The sequence below is a fragment of the Gobius niger genome (assembly GCF_951799975.1).
Source record: "Gobius niger genome assembly, chromosome: 21".
Lineage (NCBI taxonomy): Eukaryota > Metazoa > Chordata > Actinopteri > Gobiiformes > Gobiidae > Gobius > Gobius niger.
Window position 1 is genome coordinate 15167791 of NC_136872.1, and position 24116 is coordinate 15191906.

The 24116-nt window shown below is 41.9% G+C and overlaps 2 protein-coding genes and 1 long non-coding RNA gene across 4 annotated transcripts in view; 2 read left to right on the plus strand and 1 right to left on the minus strand.

Moving 5' to 3' along the window:
• LOC306980836 (ADAMTS-like protein 1) overlaps positions 1-11030 on the minus strand; it is a 100334-nt gene extending 89304 nt beyond the window's left edge. Inside the window, exon 1 of one of the 2 annotated variants that reach the window (XM_079580327.1) lies at positions 10685-11030. In XM_079580327.1, the coding sequence (XP_079436453.1) occupies positions 10685-10744 (60 nt within the window). In that variant the 5' untranslated portion in view covers positions 10745-11030. The remainder of the gene's footprint in view (positions 1-10684) is intronic. The other variant, XM_079580326.1, reaches the window with a different exon arrangement.
• The window catches only part of LOC306980883, a 469430-nt gene that overhangs the window by 304497 nt on the left and 140817 nt on the right, over positions 1-24116 (plus strand). The gene's annotated exons all lie outside the window — the stretch shown is intronic.
• Positions 21045-23986, plus strand: plin2 (perilipin 2). Its single transcript, XM_079580247.1, has 8 exons — positions 21045-21067; positions 21200-21246; positions 21388-21583; positions 21941-22023; positions 22185-22470; positions 23100-23278; positions 23351-23464; positions 23537-23986. The coding sequence occupies exons 2-8, from the start codon at positions 21217-21219 to the stop codon at positions 23975-23977; spliced, it is 1329 nt and encodes a 442-aa protein (XP_079436373.1). The 5' UTR covers positions 21045-21067; positions 21200-21216; the 3' UTR covers positions 23978-23986.

Genomic DNA, 24116 nt, shown 5'->3' on the forward strand with positions numbered 1-24116 from the left:
TTAAACTTTCCATATTTTTTTCCCATAGACTTTTCAAAACGTTAAAACAGAAATTAACTTATGTATCCAGAATGTTTAATGATCACCTGGAAACTTTAAATTTAAGTTTCTAAAAGAGACAAGAAAGTAATATTTCAGAACCAAATACAGTGCACGGGCCATTTAGGAAGTTAGAAATGAAGGAGTCTCTTATCTCTGTTTGTCTGTCACTGCTGAGCTTAAATGACACGGCCACAGGAACTTTCATGAGATAGTATCGGCTATAACCATCTAGGTGGCTTTTTCTGGCCACCTGGTCGCCCCAATCCCAGCTATTCCAACTATGAGCCAAATCAAGCTTAAACGAGAACTCTTCTGCAGATAACACAAAAGCCCGTATTTAAAAACACACAGAATCAACCAACCAGCAGCGGGTGAGAAAGATGAGTGACGCGCTCAATGTCAAATGTACACTTTTCCAGGTCACGGTTGCCAAATAGTTTCTGCGCCGCATGCCTGTCATCGCGGAGACCGGGGTGGGAGGAGGGGAAGGCGATGAGAGGATTCATACCAGCAGGACGACAGATTGGAACAAGCTCGACCCGACGCAGCAGACAGCGGCGGGATAACGGCGGCCCACGCAATCACATCAAAGCTGGCGAAGCTGGAGATGATGTCACCACGCAGGCGGAGGTACGCTGGGCCGAATTCCACAGCGGTACTTCAAATGCAAACATCTGAGCCCAAAAAACAAGAGGCCATGCGCTGCGCTTTTCTCATGCAGATTATTCAGTTGCGGAGGTGGAGGTCGGGTGAGAAACCGATCATTGTGCGACACGCAAAGGACAGGACGGTGCAGGACCGTAATGATCCGAGAAGGTCGTTCAAAGTTTAGAGACAAGTTCAGTAAAAGTTCACACCTGCTGCAGGAAACGGCAGAGTTTTGTCTGAAGCTTTGAAGATATAACGGGAAAGATTAGGAGAACAAAGGAGACAGGTGACTTGCTGCATTAGTTTATGGCAAAAAAAAGGCTGTTTCTGTCTATTGTTAATCCGTCTAAAGCCTGGTAAATCTAGAACGGGAGAGGCATGTTACAGCGAGACCCCAGGCTAGACAGAGTGTGACCTTTCCTGGGTGTCAGACAGAAAATACCCTGGTTGTCTAACATGCACTTTAGGCTATAATGGGGATGGTTTCCCAAGCCATTTATGTAGGGCCTGCATAAAGGGATTGTGAAACTATAGATACAATTAAAACTGATGTAGCCACTTTAAGAGGAGGTTGTTGTGATCATTTTGAACACACAGAGGGGGTTCTGAAGCTACTAATGAGTGAGGGAGGAGGAAGGAGGAAGGAGCCAGGGGACAATTAGACGACCATTATGGCACTTCGAATTGTGAAAGATTCAAAAATTACTCAAATGTTTTTGATGAGGAAACTAAAGAAACTAGAGGTGATTCTGCTTTCAACAAAAAATAATCTTATGGTTATCTCTTGAACACTATGGCCCCTTAAAATAAAAATACTTGCTTGCTACTACCAGGTTGCAAAAGAAAGGCTTTTTTCCTAAACAAATACTGGAAATACTTGAACCATGTAACACTCACTATACCTATATCTGAGCACATAATGTAGTCCCCAGACCTGACAAGTGAAGTCAGCGGCAATCCCAGAGACACGGCCCACTGTTTTAGTGCAGGTCACAAAGGCTCCGCTGGCCGAGGTAAATCCACGTAGCTGCCTGGGAATAGGAAAGCAGATGAACCTTTGGTGTCTGCTCTAACATTGCGCCGAAACAAGTTACTTTTGGGACTATATTTGAATGAATTTAATAAAAACACAGACATTATTTGCATGAAATGTAAGGTGTCCACTCAATATGTGATTTGCAGATGGTAAACAACAAAATCAGGTCTAAAGTAGGACTAAACCTGGACTACACCCTGCACAAAACCAGCTAATAATAATCCGAGTAAATCAGGTTCAGATATAAATAAACATATAAATAAAAATAAATGATATTGCCAGTGGGACCGGCACCAGGGTTTGAGAACCCCCGCGTTAACATATTGCGTTTATTGACTTGTGCGCACCATTACTGTGGAATCCGCTTCTGCGGGCGCTCGCTCTAATCCAAACAGCACCTCATTTGTTAGCCGGTGTTTAGCTCCGTGTTTAGCCGTGGCCAGGAGCACATGTGGCCACGAGGGAAGCAGATGTGAGAACCCCAGGAAGCATCGTTAGCTCTGCAAACAGCCCCTGCAGCCAGCCGTGGAGACCCTGCCAGAGTCCAGCTATGCGCTCCCTCAGTCAATCACTTCTCCCGTGCACATTCAGCTGTTCATGTGCTGCCGTGCAATATGTGCAATTAGAGAGGGGTAATAATGTTGGGCTGCAATCGGCTGCATTTACTTGGACAGGTTTATCAGAAATTTCCACTCATGGATGAATACTAATTTGGCTTCACTTTACCCATCTGCAAACAGTGTCATCTGTTCTATGTGTTTGTTGTTTGTAAGATATTGGGTATGTAAGTGTTTTTGGAATAGCTTTAAAGTTTAAAAACCTACCTATCTTTGTCCACATTCTCAATCCGAAAACCCACAGAGCCTCATGCTTTGGGTTGCCAGATCAAGTGGTAAAATCCAGTGTGTAATAAACCTAAATATATGGCATGTTAAAGGTGCATTATGCAACTTTTTTCATGTGAGGAAAAAAAAAAAAAGTTGATATTTGTCCATCTGTACGAGCTTGTACAGCTTGGCGCCTTTACTTTCGATCACGGTGGTCTCTTAGACGCTCTAGGATCAATTGTGTTGTAGGTTTTCTGGTGAGAGGGTCCGGTCCGTCAGTGGTGAAAGCCTACAAAACAATTGATCCTGAAGCATAATACCACTGTGCGAAAGTAAAGGCGCCATGCTAACCACCCATACAGCCACTCAGTCACCACAAGGTCAAATATGCACAAATATCAACTTCTTTTGTTGCATAAAAAGTTGCATAATGCAGCTTTAAGGCAACACAGCCCCCCTTTTTTCTGTTGCCTCCTTTGTATAGATAGACTGTAACATTAAATTGAAAATAGCACATTTTCAGGAAATATAGGCAGCTTGAAGGACCTGGGTTCAATTTCCACCTGGACAGAGCCTTTCTGTGTGGAGTTTGCATGTTCTCCCTGTGTCTGCATAGGTTTCCTGTGTAGGTTCTCCGGTTTCCCCTACCACTAAAAACATGTAGGTGAATCCTCCAGCCAGGTGATTCTGACCATCAGCCTGGCTCCACATCTGGAGATGGGTCCCACTGTCATCGCCAACTACTCTTTAAGGGTTGCCCCAGTGGCATCAAAGGATGGGTCAAATGCAGAGGCCTTAACACCTTAACCTTCACCTTAACCTGATATACATTTTCGGCCACACAGTCTAATATTATGAGGCCCTAATACATATTGCATTAGAGTATACCATTTTGAATCACTTTCTTTTTTCTTACACATGAGCAATATACAATTCCGGACTTCCTTATCCAGCTTTCTTTGAACAGTTTCCCATGCGCAGGGTCAGACATGAGTTCACGTTTAGTTGTTCCAAGAAACTTCAGTGAGGATGCATGATTCCTCACCGATGGTTTTCCTCTGCCTCTCTGGTGCTTGGCCCTTCGGTCCGGGAGCATGCTTCACGTAACTGTTCCCCTCTCACCCCATCAATACCGCTTTCTTTTCCACCTCAATGACGCCTCCGTGTCAGTCTGCGTCCACTTAATTTCTGGTTAAGTTAAATCCCATGTCAGCATCACGCAATAAATTTCATCTTTGTATATTCGAGAGTAGCATTATCTCTCCATCGGCAGACGCGGTGCTGTTTAAGAAGGTTTGATAAATAGCTTCCTTTTATTTATTAGTTCAGTGTGCAACTGTGAACAAAGATGGTGTTAATTATAGTAGCCACATGAAAGTCCGCTTTTGGCTCAAAGTATTCTCAAAGCTTGTATGTGCAACTATTCAGAGATGGCAAGGCAGATGAGTACATTTGGCTCTCATAACTCAAAGCTTTTCATCCCAATGGACATGTATCTGTTTTGTGCAAATGCATTCAGTTCAATCATTAATGTTTTTGTGCTAATCAGTAACCGTATAATGAAAGTTCATTTAATTGTAGAACAAAAAGCAAAAAGTGTCAGACCATTTCTTTTCACAGCAAATATATCTTGGTGCGATCTTAATTTAGATGTGAAGTTTGAGGTTTGCTACAGTCTGGTATAGTACAGCTAGTTTGTACATGCTGTGACTTGAGGGATATTTTCTCAAGATAAAGACTGCTATTTTTGCATCTTATATCAAAACGTCGAACTTCCTCCATGGCCTATCTGTAACAATTTTTGTTTTCTTTGTAGCAACGGACTTCCTGACTGTCCTTCCTTGAATGAACAACCTGACAAACATCCTTCCAATACCCATTCCACTCATCACGGGACAGGGGTGCTCCTTCTCCCCCCCTTCAAAACTACTGGCTATGATCCCACAATAGGGGGCTGCATGATATTGGAAATTAGGAAAATACCTAATTGCACTTTTTAGAATTCGATCCAAAGAGACTTTTTTTTTTAAATAGTTTGCAGAGGACAATACATACAGGACATACAGCAATGCATACACCTGTAATTGCAGCCTTTACGACACACTGGACTTATAACAGCAACAACAATTGAGATTTTCATTTGGTCATGATTATTCTTTCAGGCCGCTCTGTTCCAACTACCCTGTCCAAGTTCAAGACTGGGGCAAAGAACTTCCAGGATCCACTGCCATAAGCCAAACCGGCGACTGTACGGCTATAGTCTGTGTGGGTTTTGCATTCGTTTGTGTGAGAAATGTGCGGACCAGATGATGCAGAGAAAAGGCGCTGGAACACACAACGGGATAAAGCAACAACTCTCAATCACGCTGATGGGGACAGGATGCCAGACGCTTTCAGGCTCGCCAATGACAAATAAACCTTGTGATGAAGGAACAAATAGGGTCACATGGGGCCAAACAGGAAGTGGGGTGTTTAAGAAAGGGGGGGGAAAAACAGCCACCTGCACAATCGCAAAGGCAGGAAATCAGACATGGGAGCTAGTATCAACAGAATAACCGATCAATTGCACGTTACGAGGATCTGCTGTAATGTTCCCACCTACTGGTCACCTTTTGTCAGTGATACAGATCAACGTAAACAGCGATTCCCACGCCACTGAAGTGAGCATAAAAACATGATGTGGGTTTCAGATGGTAGAGAGGCCGGTTCATCTCAAGACCAGAGGGTTGGCACCTCAAATTCACACTCCCACGGATGCAGACTGTCATTTTGTCCTCTGGCAAGACACTGTGAATGCACCGTTTGAGCAATGATGGACGGAGGGGCCGATTGGCAGCCTCGCTTCTATTAGTCGGGGCAGCTGTGGTATAATAATAGCTCGGAATGAATGAATGAATAATGACTACATTACAGCACTTTGACAAGCTTGTAAAGATTGTTAAAGCAGCACTAAGTAACGTGCTTACCTTAATCAATCCTACAAGTGTTCCCTACAAGTGATAATGGGATAATTGGGGGGTCTTTCATTTCCCCCTGGTGTCTCTGGCCAGAAAACCATGCTTGCAACTTTCCCTGCCTCTGAGTCCGAGCCACCAATACACACTAATAGAATCACGAAGGAGAAGCAAGCACGCTAACTGTGAGCTAGCGCCACTTTAGCAGTATTTACAGCCAAATTTGAGCGGAAAATAATATCTCCATTGTGTAATTGGGTTATGGCACAATGTACAATATCCCTCGCTCCCTTTGTCTTTTCTGTCAGCATAGTATTTTACATGCAGTGACACTCATGGCCTGTAGGGGCATAGTTACAGTTACTTATTTCTGCTTTAAGTGCAAGTATGATTACAATGCACTGGTCTCATAATAGCCTGCTCCTTGTCCCAGTCTTTTCTTGTTGACTAAATGACCACCAACCATGTGACTAGCTCCTCCACTCGCTAAGGTCCATGCAGTAGTTGCTGGGTTATGCTCCAGTGCCTCGTGCCTCTTAACAGGAAGATGTGAAAGAAGATCTAAATGTCAGACTTCCATCATGTCCAGGCCCCACCCCTTCTTTAGAAGTAAGGAGCGAATTACCCTTTTATAGAATAAATATTGCATGTGGCATATTAAAAGAATTACCATTTCAAAGCTGCACAAATCCCCCTAAAACTCATTATGCATTGCGATACTTGGGTTTGAATAACATGGCCTTTTGCAAACACATTAAGGAAACATGAATCCAAAACGCTATGCCGATTACTGGCACCACTTGCTTTGAGCGCTCGGTCACAGCATGTTATGAGAGCTCCACATTAAGTGATTGAAAGGCAAAACAACACTATTAAGTTTCACAGGGTTTGGAAGAGTGAGACCGGGCTGGTTTGTTCATTAATTCCCGATGTTAACTTGAAAATGAGCTTGCGAAAGAAAGTGCTACACATGACGAAAACGCGCCAAGTCAGGTTTCGCTTTAAGTGTCACTCACCATCGCAAGATCATCCCAACGGAGATGCAGCCAAGTTCCGTTTTTTATTCATTTACTTTAGGAAATTCCTCTTTGGATCTGATTTACTCTTAAGACTTTGAAACTGGCCGAGCCTCTTCGCATCATGTCTGGCCGTTAGCTTCTTGTAAGAGCCCCCTAAAACTGAATCTGGAAGCTGCAGGACTCCACTAGCTTGGCCTCTTGAGTATAGTACGGAGCTACTTCCTCTTGGCCCGGCGCGATCGGGATGAGTGCCTGCTTTCCGGAGGTCCCGAGATCGAAAGAGCATTCGAGCATCCCCCTGTCCGAGCACCTGAGGAATGCTAAGAGCGCTCCGAGAGAAAAGTGAAACATGCTGCGGGTACCCTGGCAATTTATAACAGCTAATTTTGCCCTTGGATTCAAAGTTATATTGTACACACACATTTCCACTTCCAAAGCAAGAGTCTCGGACGGCATATTAAGCCCAGATGGGAACAATGAGATGAGTATGGAGTTTTCTGCTGTAACTGAAAACATTTGGTCTTGTTAACGCACTCCAAAAACTTGCTGGATCCATCCATCACTGGCCAGATGTTTGCGAAGACTGTTCCTTTACTCAAACGGGACCTCTTCGGATGAATACATTCTCATTTGGCTACAAAGGCACTGGTGAACCCTAATTGTATTGAAATCCGTCTTTTTATGATGAAGTGGAGATGCTGGAGAGGTGGGAGAAAGAAATGATCTATGTACAAATGTATTACTGTTTATGACCACCACCACTACTACTACTACTACTACTACTTCTACTACTAGGTCCAGGTTACTAAAAGTTACTAAAACGATTTGCATGCCGTGACCCCGCTTAATCCTGCCGTCTGACCCCAGAGCCGCCCCCGTCCCAACGACTCCCAACGCACTTTGATCACTGCGATTTTTTTTTCTTTCTGAAGGCCCATTTCCTTGACAAAAACATCAAAATCGAACGCTTTCTCTGGCCTGTTTCCCTTCGAGCCGAGTAATTAGAGGCAAGGCATGGGCTGCGTTAGCTGTGGAATTGTCTGGAAGCCGACTAACGCGTATGCCAATTAGTGAGCCGTATTCATCATCCCGGTTCCCAAACGCTGGAGAAAATGTCAAGTGCTCGCAAGTGTTTGGCTGTCAAGTTCGGTTTGGTGGCTCTGTGTAAGTGAATGAATAATGTGCAGACGTCCACTGATAATGCTTTAAAAGACTTGCTCTAATTTAATTTACTATCCAATTTTATCCCACATTTCAGGCAGAAGCTTTTATGAAAATATCATGAGGCTATTATGCAATTTCTCCATCCGTGAGATCAATAAAGTATCATCTTATCTTATCTTATCTTATCTTAAAAAGCGTTCCTTTGAATACCTCCGCATTGATATTCTACGTTTTATAATCTGACATGATAGCAATGAACAGAAAAGACGGAGTGCTGAAAATGATCAGCATAACTGTCTTGTCTTGGGGGGACGAGTGACTTAATGTGCACAATTCCACAGAAATGCATATATGAACGAAACAAACTACTCATATGTTTTTGACAAGAGAATCATATAACTCAAAAGCTTAGAAAAGATTTTTTTTTTAAACTCGACTAAAGAAGTTGCATTCTGTGAAAACCAAAGAAAAGGGAGGGGGGTTTGCGAGAAAGAATTCAATCAAAGCATGTAAAATGGGATTCTCTCTGCTCCCAGGTGTCAAAGCATTACTCACACTTAGCATTCAAAGGGAATTTTTCTGTCTGTGGAGTGGAATGCCACCTCTAAATCTTCATCTATAGACTGTGACATTTCATAAAGTCATAAGGAAGCAGTGAGACCGGCTACTCCTCACACCACTGTGCTGGTTACAAGCAGCTTTGGAAAATGAAAGTGGTTTGTTTGCAAGACATGAATGTTACAAGAATTTTAAGACATTCTGTATCACTGAGTTAAGAACTGTCCCTAAAGATCTTGGTTTGAGGACAGAAACAAGGAATAAAGTCCTGGGTTCGATTCACGGATTCATGTGAGCATTATTTCAACATACTCTCAAACAGTGCTTCCTCTGGGGTTTCTGGTTTTCCTCATCAACTGCAAGCTCTTAAAACTGACAGATTCCCCCAGTAGCATTGAAGGATGGGATATAAAGTATGAAAAGGACACATTTCCCTACAGTGACAATAAAGTCTACCTTGACCTTAACCTTACTGAGAGAATTATTGTACGTGTTCACACTGACTACTCCGTCTGACCATATGCATGTTTTGATTGCTTCTAGTCTATATAATATCTATGTACATGGATACATTCTTCCGTGTTCCTCTTCAAAAACCTTTTGCTCTCTATTATGTCATTATGTCACCGTCAAAGGGAAGGCAGTTAAATTTAGGGCTGCACAGCCACAGGGCTTTTGGCACTCACATACAGATCCCTGCTTCAGCAGCCATAGACACAAAAATAGAGACCCATTCTTTGGTGGATCTGACCTACGGAGCTCGGATGAAAGAGAAAAGGCCAGTGTGTGGAGCAGGAACCATGGTGGATTTGGACAGTCTGAGGGTCAGTGCGGGGTGTGAGAAGAACGTCTGTTGCTGACTAAGGGGCAGATGGGGAAGTCTGTCAGGGAGATGGCAACTGGCTTTGTCAACTTTTAAGTGGCAGATGCTGAACAACCAAGGGAACAATCGGGTCAAAGAAGCATGCGTCAAAAACTATCTTATAACCAATAGAGTCCCATTGATGAGAAACACTGCATACAAAACTTTCTCCGTCCACTTTTTCTAATCCAACTTCCAAGTCGAAATTTGTTTGACAGTTTAAATCCAAGATTAACATTACAAAGAGCTAAAGATGAGTTGTGATTGTAGACAAAAGTTCTTGAGCTGTCATCTGTGCAGGGGTTGTTGCAATTGTTTCCTCCTGTATGACTGAGAGCTAACTACAGACTGTTATTTCTTTTGTAAACAGAACAATTTGTAACACACATGTAAATAAAATACCCCTAAGGATAGACAGAAGACATTCATTCATTCATTGCTGTTTTGTGTTGCAGTCTATCCTCCATTCTTAACCCAAGCCATGCGCCTACACTAAAACATTGCGCTTGAAAATTGCTGGAGCTTTTTTTTCATCCTGAGGGTGTAACTTATAGCTTTTGCGGCGAGTGATGCTTACAACAGTGCAATAACAATGTCGCATTAATGAAAGACATGGTACAGGAGTCTATGTTTCTTCAAAGAGCGCAGCTTTCAAACATCTTCAAAGCTAGGGCCAAGCAGATGGATGCTTCTAACTAGCAGACACACACACACACACATGTCAGAAAGTCCCGGGACGTTGGCCTAGAAAGAGTCCCCAACCTTTCGAGGTCCTCTGTCACTGACACACGGTAATTACAGTTCAAGCAGCCGGAGTGTCTACAGCACCAGTCACCTTGAAGTGCCCCATTAGCACCTGCCGTGGTCATTTACACATACTGACATCCCGCGCGGTTGCTTAACCTTACATGATTTTCCAGGGACAATATGCAACCCTAGCTGTATGTAACATGGCAGGAAGGATGCTGCTGATAATCTACAGAGAGCCACATCAGTTTCTCAAAAAGCTGCCTAAGCAGGTTTTCACAGCGGGGCATTACGGGAATGATCTATTGTACACCTTTGAAAGAGGATTCCTAAATAATAAGAAAAGGGGTATCAATGCCTTTTGTAAAGCAAAGGGGAATTTTCTGAATAGAAGAACCTTTCAGGGAAATTACCGGCTCTAGTTATTAATATGAGCTATCCTTTTAATCTTTTACTATTCTTATTTTTCATATTGGCTACCCTTTGTCCTACACTTCAGTGTTAGTGTCCCTATTTCGAATTTAACTGCCATGGTTATTACAATACTTATGTGTTTTGCATATTCATGAATCAATCGCAGCGGTCAACAACATCATTTATTTCAAGTGCCTGGGATGGTCAATAGCCTATAACAGCACAAAACATCACCTGAGGTCCAGTTTTCAACGTCAGGCTCCGTTTTCAGACGCAGAAGACATGAGCAACAGGTGTCTCTTCACTGTCCCAATAAACGGTCCAATTAAAGCCACGACTGACAGCGTTCATCTGCTGCTCAGATTTGTGAATGGAAAAAGAAAAAAAGAAAGGGGGGAAAAAGGCGTCTTTACCTTCAGCCGGACCGTGAGAAGCAGCAGCAGTCCAAACGTCCACATCCAGCCTCCTGTCATCTCTCTGGCGCTCAGTGGAAAACTGCAGAGCCGCGGAGCGTGCGTAAACCCTCTCGTCTATGTCCCACTGAGAGAAACCTCCGTGTGTCACCGCTGCGGGCTGCTGTCTCTCCTATCTGCAACTACTGCGCGGGGAGAAAAAAACACACAGGGGAGCCTCGAGCTGCTGGAGACGACATGACACTTCACGGCCGCTTCCAGATATTTTGTTCCACCAGCAAACACGTTGCTGCTAAATTTATGTTTGCATACCAGGCGTGCGTCAGGAAAGGGGGCTCACCCACCTTACATTCTTAAAGAAACACAGTCCAGCCGAGTTTACACGCGCTGTACGTGCGTCGCGCACCTAAACACGTGCGTAATGGCTTTCTTGTGCAGGGCAGGAAGGCAGTTAACGATGAACGATATTATTAGCGTGAGATCAAATAGGTATGTGCTTTGTCTTAAGGTCATAGCACTTGCATAACGCACAACGGGTATGCTCTTTATACCTGCAAATAAGCCTAAACATCGTCCAAAACACCATTCAATTAAAAAAAAAGTAGGTTTTTAGATTATTACCACGTGATAACTTTATTACTTTATTTTATTATTATTATTAGCCAATTAAGGACAATTTAAGCTACAATTTTATGCACCTTACCAAGAAACTTACTATAACTTGCGTTGGGATTTCTGCTCAATTTTTTGTTATTGGTTTATATTTGACTGACATTACCAACCATGAGCCATCTAAGGTCATGAGGAGCTTTATCTGACCTAAGCTCTTGAATTGGAGACACACTGGATGGAATGAACCATTTAAACTCTTGGCTTTGGCTGGCATTATGGAAGCTTACTGTTATTTCTGATTTACCTCAACGAGACCCATGTCATTCCTACAGGCTCCAACAAAAACAGCTAAGCAGGGTCTGCGTTGCGTCTTCTGCCATTTTTCTGCCACTGCTTTGAAATTAAAGAAAAATAGGGCAACATTTTTTCTTTCGCTCGTAGAGGCTCTATATTCATATATTACTATGATTATAACAACACGCTACACCTACTTCACCTACTTCACCTGCTGCTGCTGCTGCTGCTGCTGCTGCTATGGACACTACTGACTAATAGTACATAAACCAACAAATATCCAACAAAAATGGTAAAAAATGACCTCACCATACCAGTCATGTTACGACTTCAAGGCTATTACAGTCGTTTGCCTGTTACTGTAGTACTCCTACTATTACTCCTACAGCTAATGCAACTTGTAATATTGTTCCAAATCTGACAGCTTATGACAACTTCACAAGCTTAAAATGTAATGACTATTTGTTCCAAAACAACAAAATTCAAAATGTCATTATTACATTAATGTTACTGCAAGTATTACTTTCAGACTACTTCTAATGCCATTGCGACCATTTAGTTTATTTTCTTCAGTCATTATACACATTTAGATCACATCTCACATGTTTTTCAAAGATTTTATACATTATACAATAAGAAAAACGTGTACTTTGAGTATTTAAGTGGTAAATGATGCCTGATCGAAAGGGGTTTGGCTGAAGTCAACACTTATGCTGCCTAACCCCTTTGAAAACTGTGACACTATGTCCAAAGATGACATATAATACAGTTTCTCTAACACCAATGATGGTAACACATAAGCACTAAACTTAAACTTCAACAGTCAAAATTACGTTGTGCGGCCGCAATTAACTTCAACGACTTGCACTACTAATACCACTGTGTGTACTAATACCACTGTGTGTACTAATACCACTGTGTGTAGTTGAGAAATATGAGAGAAAATTCTAGAAAATGTCAACTTCCACATGAGCAAGCAGAAACATACCACTGACTTTAACTTAAGCTGGTTGCGTGACAATATTCATTGACTTCAACATCTTCCACTTCACTTGGCTGGGAATGCTATAATCGTGACCGACCATTGATTTGACTTTGAAGGCTTATTGCGTCAGGTGGTCCTTTGTCACTCCTGAGACTGTACGTTGGTCCTATAACGTTCTTAAACATGTCCTCTGAACCAATGTAAAGTGCCCTTACAATGGCACAGGCACGTTAGGTATGAGCTACCTGAACGTCTGGCTGACACGTACTCTTCAATTCATCTTTATTAACGCGCAGGAATGCAAGTGTTTATTTCCACAGAGGAGAAGCGAAATGAACAGGACCAAAGGCGGGGGTGCCAATAATTTACTTTCCATCTCCATGCTCAATTTTGAGGCAGTAATGAGAGGTCCAGCTTTTGGGTTAGCAAGGACACGTTGCAAAATACTAATGTGGAAGACAAAAAAAAAAAGAAGTCAAGCCCAACCACTGCAAGAAGTTATTATGACGAGACTCATTTGACAAAGCAACCCCTGAGAAGAAAGATGAATGTGCACTGCATCATTAAAGTGTACCGCATCATCCATCTCCAGATCTTGAGCTAAGTTTGCATCTTTATGTGAGCCAAGAGTGCCATTCACCCTCCCACTGTGTTGCTACTGACTTTGAGTCGTGACCTAATATGTAATGGTTTGCTTTTTTCCGTCCTGAATAACACAATTAACAGAGGAAGTCCATGAATGCAATGATGGGCTGGATGCTTGTGACACACTTACTCACAACCCCCTTCTTTTTCAGAGCCAATAACCCTGCTCCGAACCTGGTCGTCTGGAGTGCAGGGGGGGATACACTGTACAGTACATGAGTCGGTTTCAAAGTCAAACATACCCCAGGCAGCTCAGTGGCCCCCAAATGAGTGCGATGGTTGTGTCCCTCTCTGCCTGACACCAAACATCAGCTGTTTGATCAGTGAGATTTGGCCCGAGTAAAGTCAAAGTCACGTGTGTTCAAAGGGAAGGCCAGGAATTTGCCACATAACAGCTAAAGTAACGGTTTCCCAAACTGTAGTGCGGTATATATGGTACGGACATTGCTTCAAGCATTTCATGGGCATTATTTCTGCACAATTTAAAAGAAGATGTAAGCACTTTCTATGTCTTGGTATAGACCTGAGTATGGCAATTGTTATAGATTAGTCTGGATAGATTTGTTTTTGTTCCGTTTACATCCAGACTGAACGAATCCTTAAAGGAACAGGCCACCGTTCTTCCATACTGAGATATGTTCTTACCTGAGCTTAGAAGAGTTGATACGTACCTGTCTGGTCTTTGTCCGTGCCCGTGGAAGAGCGTGGTAGCTTCCAACTTCACCCCCGTTTGGAGCTATAGGATTACATTGGGAGGGGCCAAATGCTAAAAACATCTTTGGTCTTTTTGCGTGACTGAGGGTCCACAGTTCTTCCATACTGAAATATGTTCTTACCTGAGCTTAGAAGAGTTGATGCGTACCTGTCTGGTCTTTGTCCGTGCCCGTGGAAGATCGTGGTAGCTTTCAACTTCATCCCCGTTTGGAGCTATAGGATTACATAGGGAGAGGCCAAATGCTAGCAACATCTTTAGTCGTTTTGCGTGACTGAGGGCACACACAAAGACCAGACAGGTAGGTATCAACTCGTCTAAGCTCAGGTAAGAACATATCTCAGTACGGATGGCCTGTTCCTTTAAACCCTTGAAACCTGAACTAATATGTGATTTACTTTTAGTTCTATTCGTGCTTTTTCTGCTGCTTCTATTGCCCCTTTTTTAATATTCGAAACACTACTAGGACTGCTATAACAACTACAATTTGACAACGAGGCTCCACAGTTTGCCCACAAAGACAACACTATATAGAGATTCCAAACATGACAGATGCAAACAATATGAGTAAATTTGTTCAATGATTCCAAGCAATTATGAAAATGATTGTGCATGCTTTGATTTATTTACCCCACAAGGCTGAGCAGAAATTAAAGCACCAACATTTGCATATAAATTGTTTCATCTTGTCAACAGAGGCATCCCATTGTCTTACCATCTCCCCCAGACTCCTCATCTTGTATGAATTTCACAGTCGGGTTGTAATTAGTCTGACGAACGCTGTTATCTCAGTGCATAGCAATCCATGATTCATACCTTTTCACTTCCAGGAAGACGCAAACGGTTAATACAAAAAGGGTCAAGCACCAGATCCGCACCCGCAGTTCACAACGCCTTCCACCGCTGCCAACTCAATTGCACTTGAGATTTATGCATCTAGCGCTATTACTACGGCCCACTCTCTTCCCAGAAAAAAAAAGAAAAAAAGACCACCTGGGCAGGGATCTCGCCGTGTTTTTGACAGGGTGCGTGTCCAAGCCGCGGTATAAAGGAAAAATAAAATGACAGTTTGGCCTGGCTGTCAAGTTACCGCCACTCCGCTCCATTTAAGTATTTTCACTTTTGCATGCCTCAAGTGGTGCTTTAAGTCTCAACGTCCGTCTGATTGAAAAATTGCACTGAAAACTCCGAAGCAGAAATGAAATGAAGTCTTGTTTTCCACATTATTTTTGGCTCTTGTGTCAATCCAAGAACTTGCAAAACAAAGAGATTGTTTGTGTAGGTGCCCAAGTAGAAAACCCAGGGATATACAGATCACAACCCACACTTTTAAAGGGGCTGTACATATTTATTTATTTTTTTAAATAGAGTAAAATCCATTTCACCTCCTGCAATAGCCTGTATTGTGTTCGTAGACGTATGGGGAAAGAAAAGAGACAGCTGCGAGAGTCATTTGTAGCATATTATGAGCGATCGTAAACCCGGAAGTAGCACCAATGCTAAAAATAATTAGCCCGGTGGAGGCTCTTACCGCAAATACTAATAGGTCACTCTGCTGTTTAGATTTAGAAGTTTGAATAAGTTAAAATAAACTTAACATTACAAATAGCTAAGTTTATTTTAACTGCTCCCTCAACTATTTTAGGTATTATAGACCATGAATGACAAAAGTATTTAAGAAACAGGATAACACAAGGACCTTTAACAAACGCAAATTCTTTCTAAGTGGATATTTAAGCAGCTGTACTCCGTAAACAGTCTCCTGGACAAGCACAGCCGCTTCGACATTTGTTTTTCTCAATTATACTGTCATTGCAACAACTCGCTTTGGTTGTCAGCAACAGAGAATATAGGCTGAGGCAGAGTGCGGTGCCAGCGCTAACAGCCGGTGTGCTAATCCCACTGTAGCACTGTGAAAATGGACTGCGACTGTGGTAGAAACGAGGAATGACTGTGGTAGAAACAAGGTCATAAAGGGATGGAGCTGGAGCATTATTAGCAGATCCATGACCTCGAGTCACACAAGGCCAGAGGTGCCGTAAAATTGGCTAAAATCTGTGCTTGGAAGATTTACGCCAGAACACTTGCAAAGCGAAAGCAAGCAATCGCTAATCTGTGAATATGTTGTTTATGCAGTTTATCGCTGAACTCTCCCCTTGCCTCCCGTGTACATTTTTGCCAGTTCTTTTTTTGTTTGCCTGTTTATTCGCCATACGTTTGAAAGTAACATATTAATTTTCTGTATGAGCTTTTACATGTGGTAGAGTTCACATTAAAGCTCACTGAAATAGTGGAAAACCATTACTAAAAATCATTGGCGGGGTGCAAGGCTATTGAGACGCATTGCCCTTTTCAGATATGTTTAACCTTTCCTAGTTCATTTTCCCACTGGATCCTCTCTCTCCACAGGAAATGGGCACAGTTGACTCGGACGCTTTGGCTAATGAGCTGGAGCCATTATGTGCGGATTATGTCCAACAGGTGGGCTCCGCTTAACAACAATTTGGGCCTCATCTGCAACAAAGCCGCAAAGCCAGCGGTTCCCTTGCTTTCCTGTGTCGTTGTTTGTTGAAGACTGAAGTAATGGTTATTTCAAGCGGGTGGCCATCGACTTGTTAAGATGTAATTCACTTGAGCATGCGTGACCTCTCCAGCAGCTCCGGGGGTGGCTCGAGGCTGGGAACAATAATAATAGTGCCAAATTTGGCAGTGAGATAGAGTTCAGATGGAACGGCAAGAATAGACAGCTGTTAGTATTACTCTACTGTGGCAGCTCTGACCAATTTTGACAGGAGCCACAAGTTAAACAATTTTGTTTTGGTATAGGGAAGTATAGCCTGAATGGAGGGGGAGCTTTGTGTCTGAATGTGCTGACATCGACCTTTATCCACCCTCAGGTTATAAGCCTAGTATTTTAAAAGTATCATTTTACTTATAGAATTGTCCAATGATCAGACCAACCACTCATTGATCAATCAACTATAACAATTGCACCACACATGAAGACCACATGACCAAGCAGTAGCCCTTGTAGGGTAACTGCAACAGTCAGTATTTGAAACTGAAATGTATGGTTAAGTTTTTAATATATTATCTTTATTACCTGCTACAACAGGGTAACTTGACAGCACATTGAGGACTTCACCCTTTTTTGCAAACCCAGGCATCTCAGATTATCAGAAAAGTGCACTGGAAACTTCCTACTTTGAAAATCTCACAATAACTACACTGTATAAATCTCTTTTACACTTGTAACATGTAGCTGTAGTGACTGCTGTGACATTCAAATAGCTCGGCTGAGAACATAATGCCCCATAATTTGAATGTCCAGCGTTTGAGTGAATCAGAGGAGCGTAACGTTGCACCAGTCATGTCATTTTCTCCCCCCCAATGTTTTGTACAAAGACGGCTAAACTCGGCCACTGTGTCTCCGGCTGTCCGCACTCTTTCTCTGCCTCTGTGTGATCCGGAGGTGTGACTCTTTCCCAGCATTAGTCTGCTGCAGGTACTGTTACACTGGGGAGCCAGGCTTGGCACGTGGCCCGTTGAGTTCACTGTAGTAGAGCTATGAGTAAAATAAGAGATGAGGCATGAGAATGACTTCCAATAGTATTGCCCATATACACTAAAGCTATAATAGTTTGATATATTTTAAACGTTTTGTCTAATAATTTAATTGCTTTCCTCAATTTCTTTGTGATGGTATGCCTTTACACTTTATATTGAACTTAAAGGGGCTAGATGCAAGTTAGCCATTTTATACTCACTACTGTCACGCCAGGTCATACGTGTAACTGCACCTTCTATATTAAGCTCGTACATGACTGCAATTTGGACCCGAATTAACACCTTTTTGAGTGACAGTGCAGGATTTTAGAGGCAGTTGTGGTGAACAGGTCTGGGCTCATTCTACACCTTAGGACAGGGGTGTCAAACTCAAATACACAGTGGGCCAAAATGTAAAACTTGAACAAAGTCGCGGGCCACCATTGAACAAGTAAACCTTTTAATATGGACCCAAACAAGATTTGCTTTAACATTGAATATGGAACAAGCAACACTTATTACTATACAATATATAACTTAATAGTCCAGATATGCAAAATCTGAAAAAACAATGTATAATACCGGTGGGCCAGCTCGAGTAGTCATTTGGTATAGCCTCGCGGGCCAAATATAAGGGGCCAGAGTTTGACACCTATGCCTTAGGACATTGTTGGAACATGTAGGGGGAGGAAAATACATAATTTTGACATTTTCAAACTCTGTATAGTCCCTTTAAGGTTGTTTCTGTACTTGAAAAACAGCACATTTTCCTACATTGAAAGCTTTCGAATTAGGAGTAATATATTGGTTATATTGGATGGGGAAAAACAAGATAGTTTACAGAATTCCCAACTTTCTGAGTCTTACATAGGCTATTGTTGAATCTTTTTCTTTTATACTCACGAGGGTACTGCTGACTCTAGAAAGGCGTTAAAGTAACTGCGTGCATAAGAACATGGTTTCAACTCATCTTTGTGACAAATAGGCCCGTAACAATGTGTTAATTAATCAGGGAAACAACTCCATAGTTTGACTGAGATGCGGGGCCCTTGTGGCTGCAGGGGCCCTATGCAACTTGCATAGTTTGCCTATAGGAAAAACCGGCTCTGCTTATGAAAAATATAGGCCTACATGTTGTGCTTAAAGTAAAGCTGAAAATGAGTTTACTTAAATAGCCAAACTCATCCTCGTCTTCATTTAGTTCCAGCACTTCAGTGTAGGATCGAGAGGAGCTGCGCCTGAACCACTAAAAGAACAAAACTCTATCGCCATCTAGTGACCAAAACACTCTCAGTACCTTCAGACAATCCACTGGCTCGCGGCACATTTTAAAGTCTGTACAATCACAATCATTTCTGCCACATACAAGCTAAGCACAGAAACAGAACTGTGTGGTTTGTGGTTTAAGTGACATAACAGGCCATCAAACCTTTTGCAGAGTTTGTTGTTAGCTTTGACGGGGTTCTTGTTTGGACAATGAACTGAAGTACCCCCTGAGGTAGGCCTGGACGAGACAATCTAGATAAAGAGCTCACCAGACACGATGACACCGAGGCATGATGTCATCTGTGACCATTTGTATAAACTATGTCGCCAATAAAAACGAGAAAATGTCCAATGATGATGTTGGTTGATATTGTTTTAATTAGGCAGTAGTAATAATACATTTTAAATTAGATAAATGATTTTAAGAGAATGTATCTTGAAATTTTGTATTTTAAGCTGTGTTGGGCAAGTTACTTTAAAATGGTAATATATTGTATATTAGTAGTTACAGCTTTAAAAATGTAATATGTTTGTACTATATTACTGTTTCAAAAATGTAGCTGAGTTACACTACTTTGAGTTACTTTTGGCAAAATATAAACTGAAAATAACAATAATGCCACTGTGCATTACTGTTACTTATTCCCATTCCATCATAATTTGTTTTAATGATGCTACAGGCAACTACAGATCTTATACACCAGTGTCCAACTTGATGTGGTGATGCATTTTATTTGGGGGTAATTTGGCATTTTTTGTTCTTACATCAATACAAACCATTTAAATGCACTTGTAACTTGAGCGATTTGAATTGTAATGACTAATATAGTCCCGTAATTTTGTTCAAGTAATATGTTATATTCCTTAGTTACTGTAAAAAGTAATGCATTTTTGTAACTCTGTACTTTTGTAATATGTTAACCCCAACACTCATTTAAAGTCTGTCTAAGCTTTATTTATAGTTCTATTTTTTTGTTCTGTACTCAAAGTTACTCACTTGTAATTTCATCTTCATGGATGGACTCTTTACATTTGTTTTAGTGCTTTATTCTGTTGACAATGTTTGATTTTGAATTCACACAAATAAAAATAGGATGACCACTCGTCTCTTTCAGGTTGTACTGTACAGCCACAGACCTTTTCCCCGAGTCCCACCACATCAGATTATGTCTCAATTTTAAAATAGTGGCAAGTGAATAAAACTGTAGTTATATTCGACATGTATAATGACATCCATATGAAGGATGTTCAGTATTGTCTATGTGAGAATGTTTTGTAGCCTTTTGTCTTGCATGTTTCAGTGTAAAATATTAGATGTGGTGTGTCTGCCAATTCTTTGTCTAATATATTAAATTCATACCTGCCCCACGCTTCAAACAACCTGTCCCACTTTCACTCTTTCTGAGGCGGTCACTATAGAGGAGTGGTTCTCAAAAATCACGCCACGCGGATGGTGTGGATCCAGCGATATCAAATGACCTTTGGTTGTCATTACATCATATAAAAGTGACGACGTGGACAATGAAGCATGGTCAAACCAAAGTCTATGATCAAATAATGTGAATCATCAAAGCCCATGTCAAAAGGGCTTTTTGAGTTAGAAGTTACAATAGAAGTAGAAGAGTAAGAATATCCTGCTAATTATCCTAAATGAATGAGTTCATAAAATAGTAAAACAAAGCCTATGTCTATAATAAAAACAAATTAGAATGGGCCACAGAAAGATTAACAATGCGAGTTAATTCCAGAGGTGGATGTTTTCAGGCTAAGCTTTATGAATCAGGACAATAAAGACCAATCTGTAGCATTATCCCACACTTTACTTCCCATAATTAAACTTAAATCAGTTTTTCCTGGTATCACTTTATTTATTCTTATTATATGTTTTGAAACTTGGCAGCTTGAACATGAGAAATATACAAATTAAGCCAGTCAGTTATCTAAAACTAAATACACTCATTAAGATTTAATTTTAGAAAGGCCAACTTAGTTTGAACCATTTTTTTTATTTTTATTTTTTTTTTTTCTGCCAACACTGAATAATTGGATTTCCTCAATCTCCCTTTTGTCCACTTCAATAGTTTACAAAATGAAAGCACATCTCTTATCTTGTAAAATTTGAGCATAATTAGTCGACCATGTGATGACAGGCTGTTCTAAAGAGAGCAACTTTTGGACGTTCACCTTTGCCCTAGAAAACATGCGTCACTCTTTACGGCCCCCACTCTCGCGATAATTACACAATATAAATACGCAGCAGTCACTAACCTTTTCATTCATCGATCCGAGAGCCTAGTGTTCAACCGACTCTTTACTATCGCAGGTGAGTTTTTAAACTTATTTTGGCTAAGAACAAAACAACAACTTTGAACCTCTTTTTTGTTTTAGAAGTGTTGAGTTTTCTTATAAAAAAAGATAAATTCCTGGCGTGAAATAAGCATTGTCCTCTTTTCAGGACTGACTCTAACAACAATGGCAGCAGCTGAAGTTATCCATAATCAGGTGAGTTAGTCTAAATTGCTTTATCTTTACATGAAATAGCCTGTAAGTGTCATATTAATAAGGCATATTTTCACTGTAAGAAATGTCTTGTCTGAATGGAAAACTTTTTTTTTTTTAAATAACTACTGTTTATGTTGACAGAATGTGGTAGAGCGGGTGGTCAGCCTCCCTCTGGTCAGCTCCACCTATGGCCTCGTCTCCAGTGTTTACTCCAACACTAAAGACAACCACCCTTACATCAAGACTGTGTGCGAGGTGGCCGAGCAGGGAGTCCGAACAATCACCTCTGTGGCCCTCAACACCGCCTCCCCCATCCTCGACAAACTGGAACCCCAGAGTAAGTACTGCCAGAGCCGAAGCCACCAGACAGGCTTGATTACCTATACGTATTTTACAAGACATTTTTATACGTGTTGCATACCGTTCCTCCACATAGTAATAGTAATAAAAGCAGCACACCGATTTTTAAAATACTTCCTCCTCTGGTAATTGCACATTGAGTCAAACGGAAACTGATGAAAACCAAGCAACATGCGTACTTGTTGTGAGTCACATGGGCAGAACAGGGAACTGAGAGATTGACCTTTCACCCAAATGTAGGATTACTACAAAGTGACTCATATTTGAAATAACAAAGGCTCTTACTCCACACACACACACACAAACTGATTACTTATTTTCTTTCCGATTTCAGTCGCTATTGCCAATGATCTGGCTTGCAAAGGTTTGGACAGGATCGAGAAAACATTGCCAATCCTCCACCATCCCTCTGAGCAGGTATGTACCGGCATAATGTCCCGATTAGCGAACACCGGATTCAAGCCCACTTATGCAAAACCCAAATTGGCCAGTGTCCTCGTATGAGCTAACGTGCATCCCATTTCCCCCCCAAATTATTCCTCAACGATTGCATTCTTTGCCTCAATCTCTCTGCCCAGATTGTGTCCAACGCTAAAGACGCGGTGACCAGTGCCAAAGATGTCGTAACGGGGACCGTGTCTGGGGCAAAGGACTCCGTTTCGGACACTTTAAACTGCGTTGTGGAGAAGACCAGGGGCGCAGTGCATGGTGGGATGGAGAAGACCAAAGCGGTGGTCAGTGGCAGTGTCAGCACCGTCCTGGAGAGCAGAGTGGCCCGCTTGGTGACCAGCGGAGTGGACACAGCCATCAGTACGTCCGAGAACCTGGTGGAGCAGTATCTACCCCTAACTGAAGATGAGCTGGGTGAGAAAAAAAAGCAAACACATTGGCTACTACTTATACTGTAACAAGGGCCTTGGAACCATGAGCAGCTTTTTGCGACATAAACAAAGCTCACATGGTAGAATAAGACAAACAAAAGCCTTCTGCTCTAAATGTTTTTGACATGCACACACCATTATCACTTTTACTTTCATATTTTTGGGAGCTTAAGGCAAGAATAATAATGCTAACATGCTATGCTGCCTTCTTACTGACCAGTTTGTCTTTTTTTAGTTTGTAAAGGCCCAAATCTTCCTGTCTCGTAACTAAAAAGGACCTTTTAGAAGTCCTCAGACAAACAGGCAGTTGGCTGTGTGTACTGCACTTGCTTTTAATCAAGCAGCTGGTCTGAGCTGTTTATTGCATAGAGCCAGTTTCCAGAAAATAATAACGACTTGGTGGATTATGCTGTACCAAGAAATAAAATCTAAGGAAGTGCTTGAGTTTTTCCATTAACAAAAGAAGCTGTTGTTTACAATCTCACACGGCCGGGGTGAGCTTAAAACAACAATCACAAGCACTGTGTAGATGTCTTTATTGACCTGTGAACTAAAGCATTGGCTAATCTCTTCAGGACACTAACCAGACCCTTATGTGTTCTTGTTTAACAGAACTGGAGGCGAAAACTGTTCAAGGGTTTGATAAGAATGACCCCAGTTACTACGTGCGATTGGGTTCCCTGTCCACCAAGGTCAGAAAGAGGGCCTACACAAGAGCAGTGGCGAAAATTCAGGACGGAAAACAACGTAGTCTGGGGTTCATTTCAGCGCTCAACTCTACTGTTGATGTGGTAGGCTTCAGCACATACTTTCAAGTACGGCTAAACTATGTAACTTGAATTTAACAATATTTTTTTTTGTAGATTGAATATGGTCGGAAAAATATCAATGGGGCTAACCAGATGGTGCAGGACAAGCTCAACTCTTTGATGGCGTGGAGGTCCGATGGTCAAACGGAGCAGAGTCATGAGGCAGAAGTCAGTGATAATACAATTGTTGAAACACAGATAATCATATGTGCCAAGTCTAAATATTTCTGTTTTCTGCAGGTTATCGAGTCTCGCACTTTGACTATGGCCCGCTCCCTCACGCACCAACTCCAAACCACCTGCCTCGTCCTTGTATCCGGTCTGCAGGGCCTTCCCAACAACATCCAGCAAGAAGCGCTCTCCCTCAGCCACTCCGCCTCTCAAGTCTACTCTAGTTTTAACAAAGCGAAGGTGCTGGGTGACTTGCCCGATAGCGTTTTGACCAACAGCAGGGCGCAGTTAGGCAAAATGAAGGATTCGCTAGATCATGTTATGGATTATTTGGTCAATAATACGCCGCTGAATTGGCTGGTTGGGCCGTTCTATCCACGCATGGTTCCAGAAGCAAACGGGGAATCGCATTTGGAAACAAATGACAATACGGCGTCGTCTTGTCAAGTGTCACAGCAGAGCGGGCCCATTTCTGTCGAGATGGAGTCCTTGCAGTCAAAACAAATTTAAATGTCTTACTCCATAGTCAGTTTTTTTGTTTTTTTTATATAGTGAGGCGTTTAAATGCCAAAGTGCCTATAAATTTGATTGCACTGTTGCCTTCTGCCCATAATGTTTTCTTGCTTCTTTATAGCAATGATAGTGAAGT